A 13,633-nucleotide genomic window follows, 5' to 3' on the forward strand; every position below is an offset into this window, starting at 1 on the left:
GTCACAACATGTCACAATTTGTCGTACCTCATCCTTCTCTCCATAAAGCGTTACGTAATTTTTGAATGGCCCCATAATGCAAAAGAGAAGATTAGAGTCCAACTGCTATCCTCCAAATAAAAAGTTGTCCCTCTAAAGTGCCAAACTACACCTAGACTGGAGCTCTGCGATGCACTACTAGCAGCCCAGTTATATGAGAATGTGAAGCAGTCGATTAAAGGGCGAACACGAAATTATTGCGACACCGAAAATGTCATGCCAATTTTCTTATAATGTTTAAAATCAAACTAAAATTTTAGGGTAGTTTTATACATATATTTACTTCAAAAATCAAAAGAAAAGTTAATCGATGGAGCCTTGAATGTAAAATTGAACGCATTTTCGCTTGATGCCCTCCATCAAAGTCTTTACAGTGTCATCCGGTACCAGTTTCTCAGTTTTTTTTCCATTTTCTTAACATGTCCTTCTCGTCTTTGACTGTCTTCTTGCTCTTCCGAAGTTCCCGCTTCATCATTGCCCAGTACTGCTCCACCGGGCGCAGCTCCGGACAGTTTGGCGGATTCATGTCCTTTGGAACAAAATGGACAGAATTGGCCTCATACCACTCCAGGAGACTTTTAGAATAGTGGCATGATGCCAAATCTGACCAAAATAGCGGAGCTTCGTCGTGCTGCTGCAAGAACGGCAAAAGGCGCTTCTCGAGGCACTCAGATTTGTAGATCTCGCCATTTACTGTGCCCTTTGTCACGAAAGGCTTACTCCTCAATCCGCAAGAGCAGATGGCCTGCCAAATGAGATATTTGGAGGCGAACTTCGACATTTTCTTCTTCTTAAATTTGTCGTCCAGATAGAACTTGCTCTTGCCGGTGAAAAACTCCAACCCCGGAATTTGCTTAAAATCGGCTTTTATATACGTTTCGTCGTCCATCACACAGAAGCCATATTTTGTCAGCATCTTCTCGTAGAGCTTCCGTGCCCGAGTTTTAGCCGTCGATTGTTGCCGCTCATTGCGGTTTGGGAAGTTCTGTACCTTGCATGTATGTAGTCCAGCTCTCTTCTTTGCATTCTGGACGAAGCTTTGCGACATGCCGAACTTTTTAGCCAAATCACGGTCTGAGACGTTAGGATTTGCTTTAATCATCCGCTTCACCTTTCCCTCCGTCTTTTTGTTCTCCGGTCCCGGTTTTCTTAGAGCTCCTTTGCCGTGGTCCAACGTCAACCGCTCCTGGAACCGCTTCAACACTCTGGAGACGGTTGAATGGTGAATGTTCAACATTTTTCCCAACTGCCGGTGTGACAGGTCAGGAAATTCTAGGTGTTTGGAAAGAATTTGTTCTCTCGACTCGCGTTGGTTCACCTCCATTTTCGTTGAATCGAAAAACACGACTTCGAGTTTGACAGCATGTACACATCAATGAGAAAGTGTGCAAAATTTGGTTGATTTTACCCAATGGTAAAAAAGTTATGCCCTGTTGAATGTGTTCGCCCTTTAGGATACCTACAAAAACTTTCTTCTGGACCGATTCGACATGTGTATTACGGTGAGTTCAAACGACTCCAACCACGTGGCCTACATGTGTCGTTAATCGAACGGCGAAAATTCAAACAATTACGGAGGCTGTCAATGGGGACATGCCCCAGGAGTTTAAAACCCAGCAGATCTGATATCTAGAGGAATCAGTTCGGAAGATATTATTCAAAACATCAAGCGTGCAAGCGTCATGCTAGTTGGAGAAGGAGCAGCATGAAGGGTTAAAAAATCTCGTGGTCCAACTGGTAGACGAGGTAGAAGAAGAGAAGCGACGCACGGTAGTTTTTTACGTACACGAGAAGTTCAACCAAGAGTACATAGGAAAATGTTCATCGTATAGTGATCTCATTCGCCGTACTGCATGCTGCGATTGATGAATCTTCTACAAGTACCAGCAAGGGATCGAAATTGCGCAGCATTTCTTACCACGGACGAATTGAGGCAGGCGGAGAACACACTGATCCGTCGTGTGCAGAAGGAGGTTTTTGCAGATGAGTGGAAGGTTTTATCTAAGGGTACCGCAATTTCATTGGGATCCTCAATACGTTGGTACAATCCATTTATTTCGAAGTATCAGCTAATCAGACAAGGAAGGCGATTGCAACATTCTCTCGAATCGGAGGATCCAAGCATCCAATCGCTTTACCCGTTCAACACCACCTTACCCGACTGATTTTACGATACTACCACGAGCGACTACTCCACGCTGGTCCGCAGTTGTTATTGGGAGTAGTCAGGCTCCCCCCCCCCCAGTTCAGCAATTTTTTAGGATACCTACCAGCATCACGAATTACGACCGTCCGTCTTCCCGTTCCGGAGTCAACTATTTCGGCTTTGTCTATATAAGCCCTGTCCCGCGACGAGCAGTAGTTAAGGCATACCATAGCCATTTTTATTTGCCTTTGCACCAAGGCCGTTCATTTGGAGCTCGTTACAGATCTTTCTATGAGCCAGTTTCTTCAAGCAGTGCGACGATTTGTGTCCTGGAGGGGACGATGCACGGACATATATTCCGATAACGGAACCAGCTTTGTCGGTACGCGGAACGAATTGCAAGAGTTTCTCAGGACAAACTGAATCGAATGGTTTATGACACTCGTCTCTCTGGGCCTCGGTTGAAAAGTCAATTTTTGGAGTTATTGCTGAGCATTGTCATTAATATTAAATTTAATCATTTTCTCATACATATATCTCAATAATTCATAAATCAAATAATATCAAATATACTTTGAATGTGAAAAATCCTCAGGAACAAAATAGAAGTAGACTGGCAATCGGTAAAAATTGAGAAACATTAGGTTTTTGACATTTAATTTGTAAACTAAATTTTTTTTACGGTTCCTGTAGCAGAAGACTTGGGCAGAAAGGTAGGGGAACATGGGGAGACTTGACCAAGCTCAAAATTCTATTTTCGGCTATGGCGTCTTCTATTCGATTCTTAATTTTTTTTCAAAAATATTTTTATGCTTGTTTCTATCCCTTAAGGTAATTTTGAAAGTTTGGAGTATAAACTCCTTTCCTTGCAGAAAATATTACGTGATTAATAAATTTGCATTAAATGATGTAATTTTTTATCAAACTTTGTATGGTATGTCTACTCGACTACTAAGTACTATTAAAGTACTAATATACCATCTTATTTCTTGTGAAGCAGTGAAATTATTTTACATAAACTGGAACATTGGAATAGTTATTATTATAATTTGCATGAAATTGAACGCAATAACTAATGCTGGGGAGAGTTGACCAAGATTTTATGGGGAGACTTGACCAAGTGGCGATCAGCTGAAGAAAGATACAAAATTCCTGATATTTATTATGCTTTGGTATCTACTGTTAATGTTAATCACGCCATAAAAAAAATCTCACCCCAAACATAAGTGTTTATATTTTAAAATTTGTAAGCAAAGTTAGCAATAGTAGGACTGATTTCGTGACGCGTGAACATGCAATGCAAGCAGTACAGTTAATCCTTAAAAAGAAATGCATTTAAAAAAGTCAAAATTTATCAAATGCAACCCTTTCATATTTTTTACTGCTACCTAAGGATCTTGACAATAGGGAAAAAAATTGCAGTATGTTTTATGTCGTTATTTTTTGTTATGATTTTTCAAAATTCTCTTGGTCAAGTCTCCCCACGCCTTGGTCAAGTCTCCCCGCAATGGGGAGACTTGACCAGAAAAAACGATCACAGAAAAACTTTTGTAACTTTTCAAAAATTAAATTAAAAATTCTGCAAAAAATCATGAAGACGCGCAATAACTTTGTGCATTATATCTGAATGATTTTTGGGGGATTGAAGGATTTTTTAGAGATTTATGCAGTTTTAGCTGAAAACCTCGTCAAGTCTCCCCATGTTCCCCTACTATGGATTCGGAGGTCTGAGTTTTTGTTTATAAACTGCCTTCGTCGGGAATGATAATGTACCAAGAACGGTGGAAGCGTGCATACTCTTTCAAACCCCAATGAGCAAATATCGCGTGATCGAATAAATGTGGGACACATTTTTCACTTAATCTTCCATAACAAACGAACAAAACGCACCAGTATATTCATATTTCGAAAACCATCGTTGATTAAGCTGTAAAATAAGCACTGAAAATTTGATGCAGTTTGGATTGAAGAAAAAATAGTTCGAAAAAATTAGAGTGAACGTATAAATACGGGACACCACTTTATTCATTTAAACTGCCATAACAAACGAACAAAACGCACCAGGGTTTCCAAATTTCAAGAAACATCATTGATTAAGCTTAGAATCAAATCCCTCAATAGAAAAAAATTTTTCCTGAAAAAATAGGGTGAACGTATAATGGTCTCATGTATTTTTAATGTTAGGGCAAACAGAAATGAAACATAATTTGACCCCCTTTCTGGAAATGCGAATTTCGAGAAGAAGTTTCAATAAATCAAGCCATATTTTAGTTTAAATTTAAGAGTGTTCATAAATTTAATTTAAGTGTTGCGAGTCCGGTTAAAAACGAAAACGCACAAAAATATAGTTTCAATTCAGTAATTCTCTAAAGATATTTTTTAAGCAAACTTTGATTACATCATTCATACTGAAGTTAGAAATGTTAGAATTAATCGCAAGTCAGTCCCATGTAGGTAGGGGATCCCATAGAACATGGGACTGACTTGCGATTATGGGCAGTCTATGTGATGATAAGTGTTTTACCATTCGGCGTTAAAACTTTTTTTTCGATGGCCAGTTGAACCTTATCGAACTGAAAAAATACCCAATTTTTTCGGTGAATTTAGAAGGAATTAACTTTTTCTAACTAACCATCGAGATCGATAATATGAACACGATTGCACAAACGAATATTTGATATGTCGTACCAAACCACTTACCTCCTACTATTTACATACCAGACAACCAACCTGTGTGTAAACATCATTATTATTCGTAATATTTAAAGCCGTTTGTACGTGTTAACCAGCCCGGTGTTGTATCCGATCTACCGGGGTATAACTTTATAGATATTGAAAATTATAACTAGACATTTGCATGTCATTAAAACAATGTATTCTGTTTGCTTAGATGCAATAATAAGAACGGGTTAAAATTGTTTATAGCATGAAGCGCGACGCACGTGTCCTGCTAACTGTGAGTTTGCCTTCAACCACTATATACAACTGATGAACTAAAGCTGCAGTGAAGTGATTCTTGATCCAGCAAAACGTTGAATTATATCAACAAGATGCACGAATCACCCTTCTTTTGAAGGGTGATAAGGCACCTGTTTGTGTTGCTTTCAGAAGGAACGACTGTTTTGCAGGAAAGCAAACCTTGTTGTGTCAAGGTGTTAACCGAGACAAACGGGAAACGAATAATGAAGATATGTAGTTCGATTTGACGTTGATTATAATTATTTATGATAAGCGTATTCGAAAAGCTACTATCGTTGAGGTAACCTGTGTGTGGTAATAGTGAAATATATCACTATAAGTTATACTTATTTTGCACAAACCAATGGAACTAGTTTCAGTTTTATTTAGTAGTTTGCACTAGCCTCGCTATTATCCTGTGTACTGCAAACCATCGTCGTCGTACATAGTCTGTCTAAACGTGAGGTCAAACTCCGCAACGGGATGTACGGTATACGCGAGGTTTTGCTCTGCTAAATTATCACACATATATTTGGGTGTTTCTAACGTTGATTACTGATAACCTAACCCTTAACAAGGATTTTATTGGTGAAGTTTACTAGTTATTTTGTAGGATTACTCTGTTATCACCGCCGGTAGCTCTATGTGGTTTCATCTGACCTGTTGATGTACAGGCCACAGCATCACACCGACATCGAGTTTTTTTTCGCTTGCGGGTCTATTCGCTACCAATTTTGCTACTAAACCGTTTGCCTTTGGAGCTCGAAGGATGAATCAGTCCGTCATCATGTACGAGGCGAGGAATTTGATAAGATTGATTACAACTCTAATTGGATGGAACGGTCAATCTGTGTCCTCTGGGCTGCGGAGATATTTGTAAATATGGAAACTCGTGTAATGATTACAACCGTGTTACTTTATGGCTTATAGAATAGACACAAAGTCATCAGACTACATAAAAGTATTAGCAAATGATGTTTATGCTCCAGAATGGTATAGACATATGGCGGTTGTTTTATATTACCTTTATTTTAAAGACTATTACGTTTCTCATAAAGGTGAAAAGTTGGAATAATCCACGAAGGGCACACTAAAGCCGGCTTTTGTGTTTTGGACATCGTCTCATCAGCTGATACCTAAGACGATTTGTTGCGTTGAGCTTTGAGCAGAAGGTTCGCAAGCCGAAAACACAATCCAACTATTTTGAAATAATATTAAATTTTTCAATCTTGGACAACGCATATACATATGAAGTAAATGAGTGATCTGTCGTTTTCGAAATCATTTTAGTTTCAGAAAACGACCGTTTGTACTAGTTGCACAAGGGCTGTTACAGTAGTGAAAAAATCCCATGACTTTCTCTCCGAGTCATTTCGATCGATGCAATCCTCACTGCAGAAATGAGAATAACGGTGGTTTGTTTCTTATTTACCTTGCACAGTGCACATGTACTTAACGCAGATGGCAAACTAAATACTCTTTACTGTTGCCTTCATCGTTTTTACTGACCGTTGTCATCGGTGGTTTAAAGCAGACTAATTATGTAGAGTTAAAATGTTACATTTTCCTTCCGAATACATTACAAATCAGACCAGTTTCAATGATTTTCGGTTGGCAGAATCAGGTTTGCCTTCTTGAAAGTTTTGATGAAACAATTTGTTACAGCGGCCTTCATACGTGTGTTGGTAAAACTCTACCTTGTTTTTAACCTTGATAAATATTTGAATAAAAATTATATGGACTAAACATTGCATGCAGATTTTTAATTCCAACATTTTTTTCAGCCCTGGTCGGCTCTCTCACAATCGGAACCACCTTCCTGCTGTCACCAGTATCCGGCATCCTAACGGACAAGATTGGCCTGCGGCGGACCACGTTCTGTGGTGGAGTTCTTACCTGCGGCGGCATGTTCCTGTCTTCTTTTGTTACGCATAACGTTTCCGCACTTTACTTCACCTATGGAATAATGTTTGGATTGGGAGCTGCACTGGCATACACACCCTCGCTAGCGATTCTTGGTCATTACTTTAAAAAATATCTTGGATTAGTGAATGGAGTTGTGACGGCGGGGTCGAGCGTTTTCACTGCCATCATGCCAATTCTTCTAGACAAATTAGTACAAAGCACGGGACTGGCTACTTCGTTCCGTGTCCTATCTGTGATTTCAAGCTTTGTGATATTCTGTTCACTACTGTACAAGCCTTTACAGCCACCGCCACCGCCACCGAAAATCAAACCGGGCCGATCACAATTTAACACTATGCTGCGATCGTTTATCAATTTTGACAACTGGAAAAAGAAGAAATACATTATATGGGCACTGTCCATTCCGATTGCGCTATTTGGATACTTTGTGCCTTATGTCCATATGGGTAAGTTTGTGAAGGATTCATTCCCAGGAGAAGGGGAAAATTGGCCAGTGATATGTATCGGAATCACCTCTGGGTTGGGCCGGCTGATTTTCGGGTTCATCGCAGATCTTCCTCGAGTGAATCGGGTACTGCTTCAGCAAATGTCATTTATTATGATTGGAACTATGACAATGTGTCTTCCTGCCACCGGATCGTTCCCTGTACTACTGTTTATAGCATTAGCGATGGGATTATTTGACGGATGCTTCATATCACTGCTTGGGCCCATTGCTTACGATATTTGCGGGCCACGGGGCGCAACTCAGGCGATCGGATTCTTGCTAGGATTGTGCTCTGTTCCACTGACTGTTGGGCCACCCATAGCTGGAATGTTATACGACCATTTGGGTTCATACACAGTGCCATTTATTCTGGCTGGCATTCCACCGCTTTTTGGCGCTAGCACGATGTTCTTAATTAGATGTGTTAAAGACTCACCGCAGAGTGCGGAGTGTGTACTAAAAGATCCTACGCAACAACCTTTAGCACAACCAGCCTGGGATTGTGGTAATAAGAATTTCATTTTAAATGATTATTGTTTTCTATTGTTTAACAATTTGATTTTACAGAAAATCCATCGGACCGGCTACATGGAAAACTAAACGGGCATGTTCGAGAGGATCGACGGGCGACGTTAGCGAGTACAGGTATTAACATAAAAACTCCTTTGGTTACTAGTGTAACCGTGTCCTCGCTGATGCTAGAATCCTATATTACCGGCTATTTCGGTTCTTATCGCGAACGCAAATATAGCTATAGCTATCTGTAGTATTTCACAGTAGTAGCTTCTTCTCTCTATGTATGTATATGCTAATCACTCATTTACCGTTTGGATGCTTTAACTGTTCTAATCAATCATGCTTCGTTAATGTGATCATCCTTTAAATATAAATAATGACGATTATGTGTATTAAATGCACACCTCAGTGCCATACGATAATGCAATAGGATTCAAATCAGTAGTTAAGATAGAAAGCAGTGTTTTAGAGATCTCATCCGAATTACTTATTTTAAATCATGCATCATAAAAGTGATAAAAAGTAAATGTAGAAACTCCGCCCAGTAAGAGGAAGTTATCCTATGTTGGTCCAATGCATAGGAGATTTGTTCAATGAATACCCGATATTCCTAATGGAATGTTACTGTTGAACTAGCGCAAACAAATATTGTCAAAATAAGGATTATTAAACAAATTAGGAACAAGACGAAGGCTGCCATTATGGCATGTAAAACTGGATAGTCACTACATAAATAGTGAAGATACTGACAATTAATATTCTAAAAATAAAATTTTGGCAACTCTTGCAAATGTTCAAGGTCTACCAGAAAAACTTAATTGAAAACATTGTGAGCAAGTCGTTAAATTCACGTTTAAATCAAATGAAATTTGCATGGTTCAAGGATCAAGATACGTAGGGTTACCAACCTAACTTGGACCCCTATATATTTTGGACCATGTTAATGTATTTACCTCCTGCACTGTCAGGTTTCTCTGCATTTGTTTGGTTTGATGCAACAATTGCATTCCTTGGGTTGTCTATGACGTTTCAATATCATCAGTTCATCTCTAATTGTTTAAAATTAGACAGAATCCACAGTTTTAAAAAAATATCACCGAAAACGTTTCATATTTCAACGATACCCAAGAGGAACCGGTGGAAGTCAAATATTTTCAAATTGGATTTAAATGTACAATTGTAATATTTTTTATTCCTTTAAATAGTTTGTCTGACTTGGTATTATACATGTTACGTGTTTGAAAAGGTTTCTTCGTAATGTTTTAACTAAAAAGTCTTAAATACATGGTGTCCACATTATGTCTTAAAAAATGCTATCAATATGTTTTGGACACTCTTAGATTTTCTTTCTTGACAATTATTTGTTTATTAAGTTAGAATAATCAAAAAGTGAAAAATTTCGCGACGGTCGCCTGCTTTAATTTAATATGTTCCAATCAAACAGTTGAGGAACATTTCCATGAAGACCAGAATATGACCAAAGAGGAGACTTCTGAAATCCATGATGAACATTTGCAGTTTGAATTTGTTTAATTCTGCGAACTATATGTTGGCAAATCCAAGCGACACATCCCAGCTAAATAATGATAATAAGTATGTGCTTGCTGAATTCGTAGAATCGCCTGAAACACTCACACGAACAGTTTTAACATTGCGCGGAAGAATTGAATACTACAAGTTGAAAACTGAAGAAAACCGAAAGTAAAGGAAAAAACCTGAGCTTAGAAAGAATAACAAGAAACAACCTCGTAAACAAAAGAATTAAAAATTATTATTTAGTACAAGACGAACTTTGAACCTTGATTTATCATCATTTTGAGGATGCTACTCCGTAATACAGTTACAGATGAATTATTACACGAAATATATAATTGTTAACTTTATTGCATAACAAAGGTTGGTTTATAATTCATGCATGGTTTTTAATCATTATGAAGTGAGACTAGAGTTTTCTTGTAACTGTGTGGACAGTTCTCCGTGTCACACGAAAAAAACATTAGTTATTTTCGTTTCCCTAAAGAGTAAATTAACTTCTTCAAGTCTATGTTGTTCACTAGGAAAAATTTGGACAATAAAAGGGTAGATTACATTCCTAATGTACGCGTAATATGGTACTTTCGCGGCAATTACATTCTTGTGGCATCTTCATTTTTTTCATAGAGATAAAATGCCTAATCAGTACTTATTTTCAAACTATGCCTAATATTTTTACATGTAGACAAAGCGTCCCAGTAGTAGTATAATATCCATCCGCCCATCAAGTGATACGCTTATGTAGTTAAAAAATGGCAAATAGTGTAGGAAAATCTCGAATTATATTAAAACAGTAGTATTAGTATTGTTTAAATACCATTGGTTGAATAGGTATTTTACAAGTAAGTCATGAATGGGCCATTCCTTCTAGACTAACGAGAGGCGTTTTGTCCTGGAATGAGCTTTGTGAAAAAATGAAGATGTCAACTTTAACATTTCTGGACTTCCCAAAATGGATGTGAAGCGCTTTATACTTTTTGAACTTAGGTCCATAAAATGTATGCGAATACAAGCGGACCATACCATAACCGCATCAGCAATGCTTTAAATTTCGTAATTTGCTACTATGAACCAAACACAAACTATAGCTGGATTTAGTTTTGACAATATTGGGCAAAGTTTTTTAGTATTCGACCATACGAACGATAAGTTGTTAATCCTTTCTTGACCAGTTTGTTTCTACCAAATATAGAGTTCAAAACTATTTTTGCTTTCACTGAAAAATTTATCTTTATCAAGATATCTGCTTCTTTCGCAGTGCTATAAGCTGCTCAATTTTTACATTTCAATGCTCAATATAGTCGAAAACAGTCTAAATTGATATGATTTCAATATGATTGCAAGAAGCTATATCAAAACTGCATTATTCACCTTTAACTGGACTTGTCCTTGGCAGCACTGCTACAACCGAATCCAACCAATTCATTTGCAATAACTTCAGTTCTAATAATAATACTAGCAATTGTGGGTACTTAAATGAAAGGTGATAGCCCTAGTTATTAAACTTACCTATTTTTGTAAAGACATTCTGAGGAAATCAAAAGTATATACCTTTTTAAAGTTATGGTGCTCTACAGACACAATAAGCGGGAAAGGGCTAAGAATGTTTACCATACCAAAATCGTACATGATCTGTACAAATTTTAAACGATAAATGTAATAAAAATGTATCCAATTAGATTGACAGTTCCATTTCTGAGAAATTGAGACAAAGGTCAACTAATCGTATGGTTAAATCATGAATCGTTGATCGTATGGTTAAATCATGAATTGATTTTTACTTTTGTATGTGTGCATGTAGTACAAAGCTACCATCAGTTCAAGTTAGATTCTGACGAAGTCTTGTTGAAATTCCGTCTAGGACTATGGTGGAAACTTGCTCAGCATTTGAATGGAATCCAGCTGTTTTGATGAATCTGATGTATGTAAACATTTATCCAGTTCGGGTTCCTTACAACCTCAGACCAATTGTGACAGTATGATCAAAGCGAGTTGCTAGCTACGATAACCCTAATGCATGCACGAGGCATGTCACGTATATTTGTCAAGCCGTTTTATTGGAAAACAAACTTTGCAAACTTTATCATCAAAAGATCGAATTATATGAAGTAGTTTTTCAGTAGGCGAACTATTTTCGTGTAAGTTTTTTTGATTTTCAAAATCCATCATTGGGACTATTCAACATCGTCTGTGTATTTTATTTTCAATGCATATTGTACAGCTACTAGAAGATGTCAAGAACCCGCACTTGCTTATAGAGAAAGATGAAAAGTTAAAATGGGACATGATCTCCAATTGATTTCCACGGGAAATAATAAACATCCACCGAGTCAGAGATTCGATTGACGTTTGACCGGATTGGCCCTCGCCAAGAGCGCCAGTCGTAGAGAGCGCAGAAATGTTGATCCGCTTTTTAAAATAAGCGAGGATAAATTAAATATTAAGTTAGCAGGAGTGTGCCCTTTCAAGATTATATACTAAATTATTGTTCAAAAGACGAACTGAAAAAGAAAGCCAAAAGGGGCGGCATACTGAGATTCTGTAAAGGGGGGGGCTACAGTGCTGTTAACGCAGTCAGGGTTAAACCCATAGTGATAGTGAACAGACTAAACCTTCCAGTACCTACAATCATCCAATTCTCGGTAGCTACATAGCTAAACACTTTGGCTTAGGGACTCTTGACTTTTGTCGCTTGCATCGTACCTTTAAACAATGAGATGAATATAAAAAAGTGCGCCCGGTAAAGTTTTTTGTTATGATATTCTCTAAAGACACTAAACTTGCTTAAAAATATTTGAATTTTCTGATCACATACCATAAAAAAATCTCGCTTGATCTTTCAGTGCTAAAAATATTAACTTTTAATATCCAGAAACTTTCACAAAGATATCACTTGTCTAAAGTGTATTACAATGACGACCTGGTTTTATCAACCCTTGGTGTATTTTAGGCTGACAAAATGGGGAAATTGACAAAATCTTGCTATATTTTTTTCTTTCTTTTTAATAAACCAAAGCTGGTAAAACATTCCTCTTTAGTCTCTAAACATAGCCTCGTTACTGTTTCTGATTATTTAAGGGGGGGGGGGGGGGTGGGTAAGGGTTTCAGCAAGAAAAAAAAATCACTTTTTTGCGAGTCGTTTGTCGATATTTTTGTACGAAAAAATTACAAAATGTTACTGAAATGATACATTATAATGCACAAAAGTTTTGGTCAATTCGCTTCACCCAAAGTTTTAAAATGAAGTGATTTTTTTTTGTTGCCAAAATCCTTACCACACCCCCCCCCCCTCCTAATTTAATTTTCAGTGCAATATAAATAAAATTGACATTATCTTTTTTGCATAATTTGGCAAAAAAAAATAGGCCAGACAAATTCGGGGGCAGATAAAGTCGGATTTTCATTGAATTCGAAAGAGTTATTTTCCGCAACTTTTACATGTTATGAACCACTGTGGCCGAGCAGGTACGTGAGTGCATGGACGAACGTAGTGGTAGGAAGTGCCATTTCCCGTGCACTACATTTTTCTGAAACTGTCTAACTTGGTTAAGATTCCTTTGAATTGGCGTAAAACATATCAAAACCATGTTATATTGATTGATTGATTGAAAGGATGGTTTATTCTCTTCAAAATTCAATTTTCGTCTCGTAACGTCCAAATAGATACTGAGTTTTAATCTTCAATTTCGTGGTAACACATTTATATTTTATCGCGAAACATTCATTTTTTTAATCTTTGTGATATTTTCTGTGTTTAACTATGAAACAACTTCATTTTTGCAACGTAAACCAGGCCACCCTCATAGAGATCAACGATCCTGTCCTGAATATTTGCACAATCGCTTCAATTATCAGCAAGCCATGGAATTGTGAACCACTTTCCCATTCCTTTGTAGCACACGTGTTTCAGAACAGCTGAGTTGCATCATCTTTGTTTTTGTTGTCAACAGCTCCTAACCATTCTTTGTAACGCGATAATTTGATTGGCAGAGGCTGCAGTTGATTGTGCGGCACTGCTGGCTTGTTCA

General features: G+C 37.6%; 1 protein-coding gene across 1 annotated transcript in view; it reads left to right on the forward strand.

Moving 5' to 3' along the window:
* Positions 1–13,633, forward strand: part of LOC131682280 (monocarboxylate transporter 10) — a 34,535-nt gene that overhangs the window by 19,178 nt on the left and 1,724 nt on the right. The window contains exons 3-4 of the mRNA XM_058963649.1: positions 6,928–8,061; positions 8,124–8,201. Of these exons, the coding sequence (XP_058819632.1) occupies positions 6,928–8,061; positions 8,124–8,201 (1,212 nt within the window). The remainder of the gene's footprint in view (positions 1–6,927; positions 8,062–8,123; positions 8,202–13,633) is intronic.

The sequence above is a fragment of the Topomyia yanbarensis genome, chromosome 2, assembly GCF_030247195.1.
Source record: "Topomyia yanbarensis strain Yona2022 chromosome 2, ASM3024719v1, whole genome shotgun sequence".
NCBI lineage: Eukaryota > Metazoa > Arthropoda > Insecta > Diptera > Culicidae > Topomyia > Topomyia yanbarensis.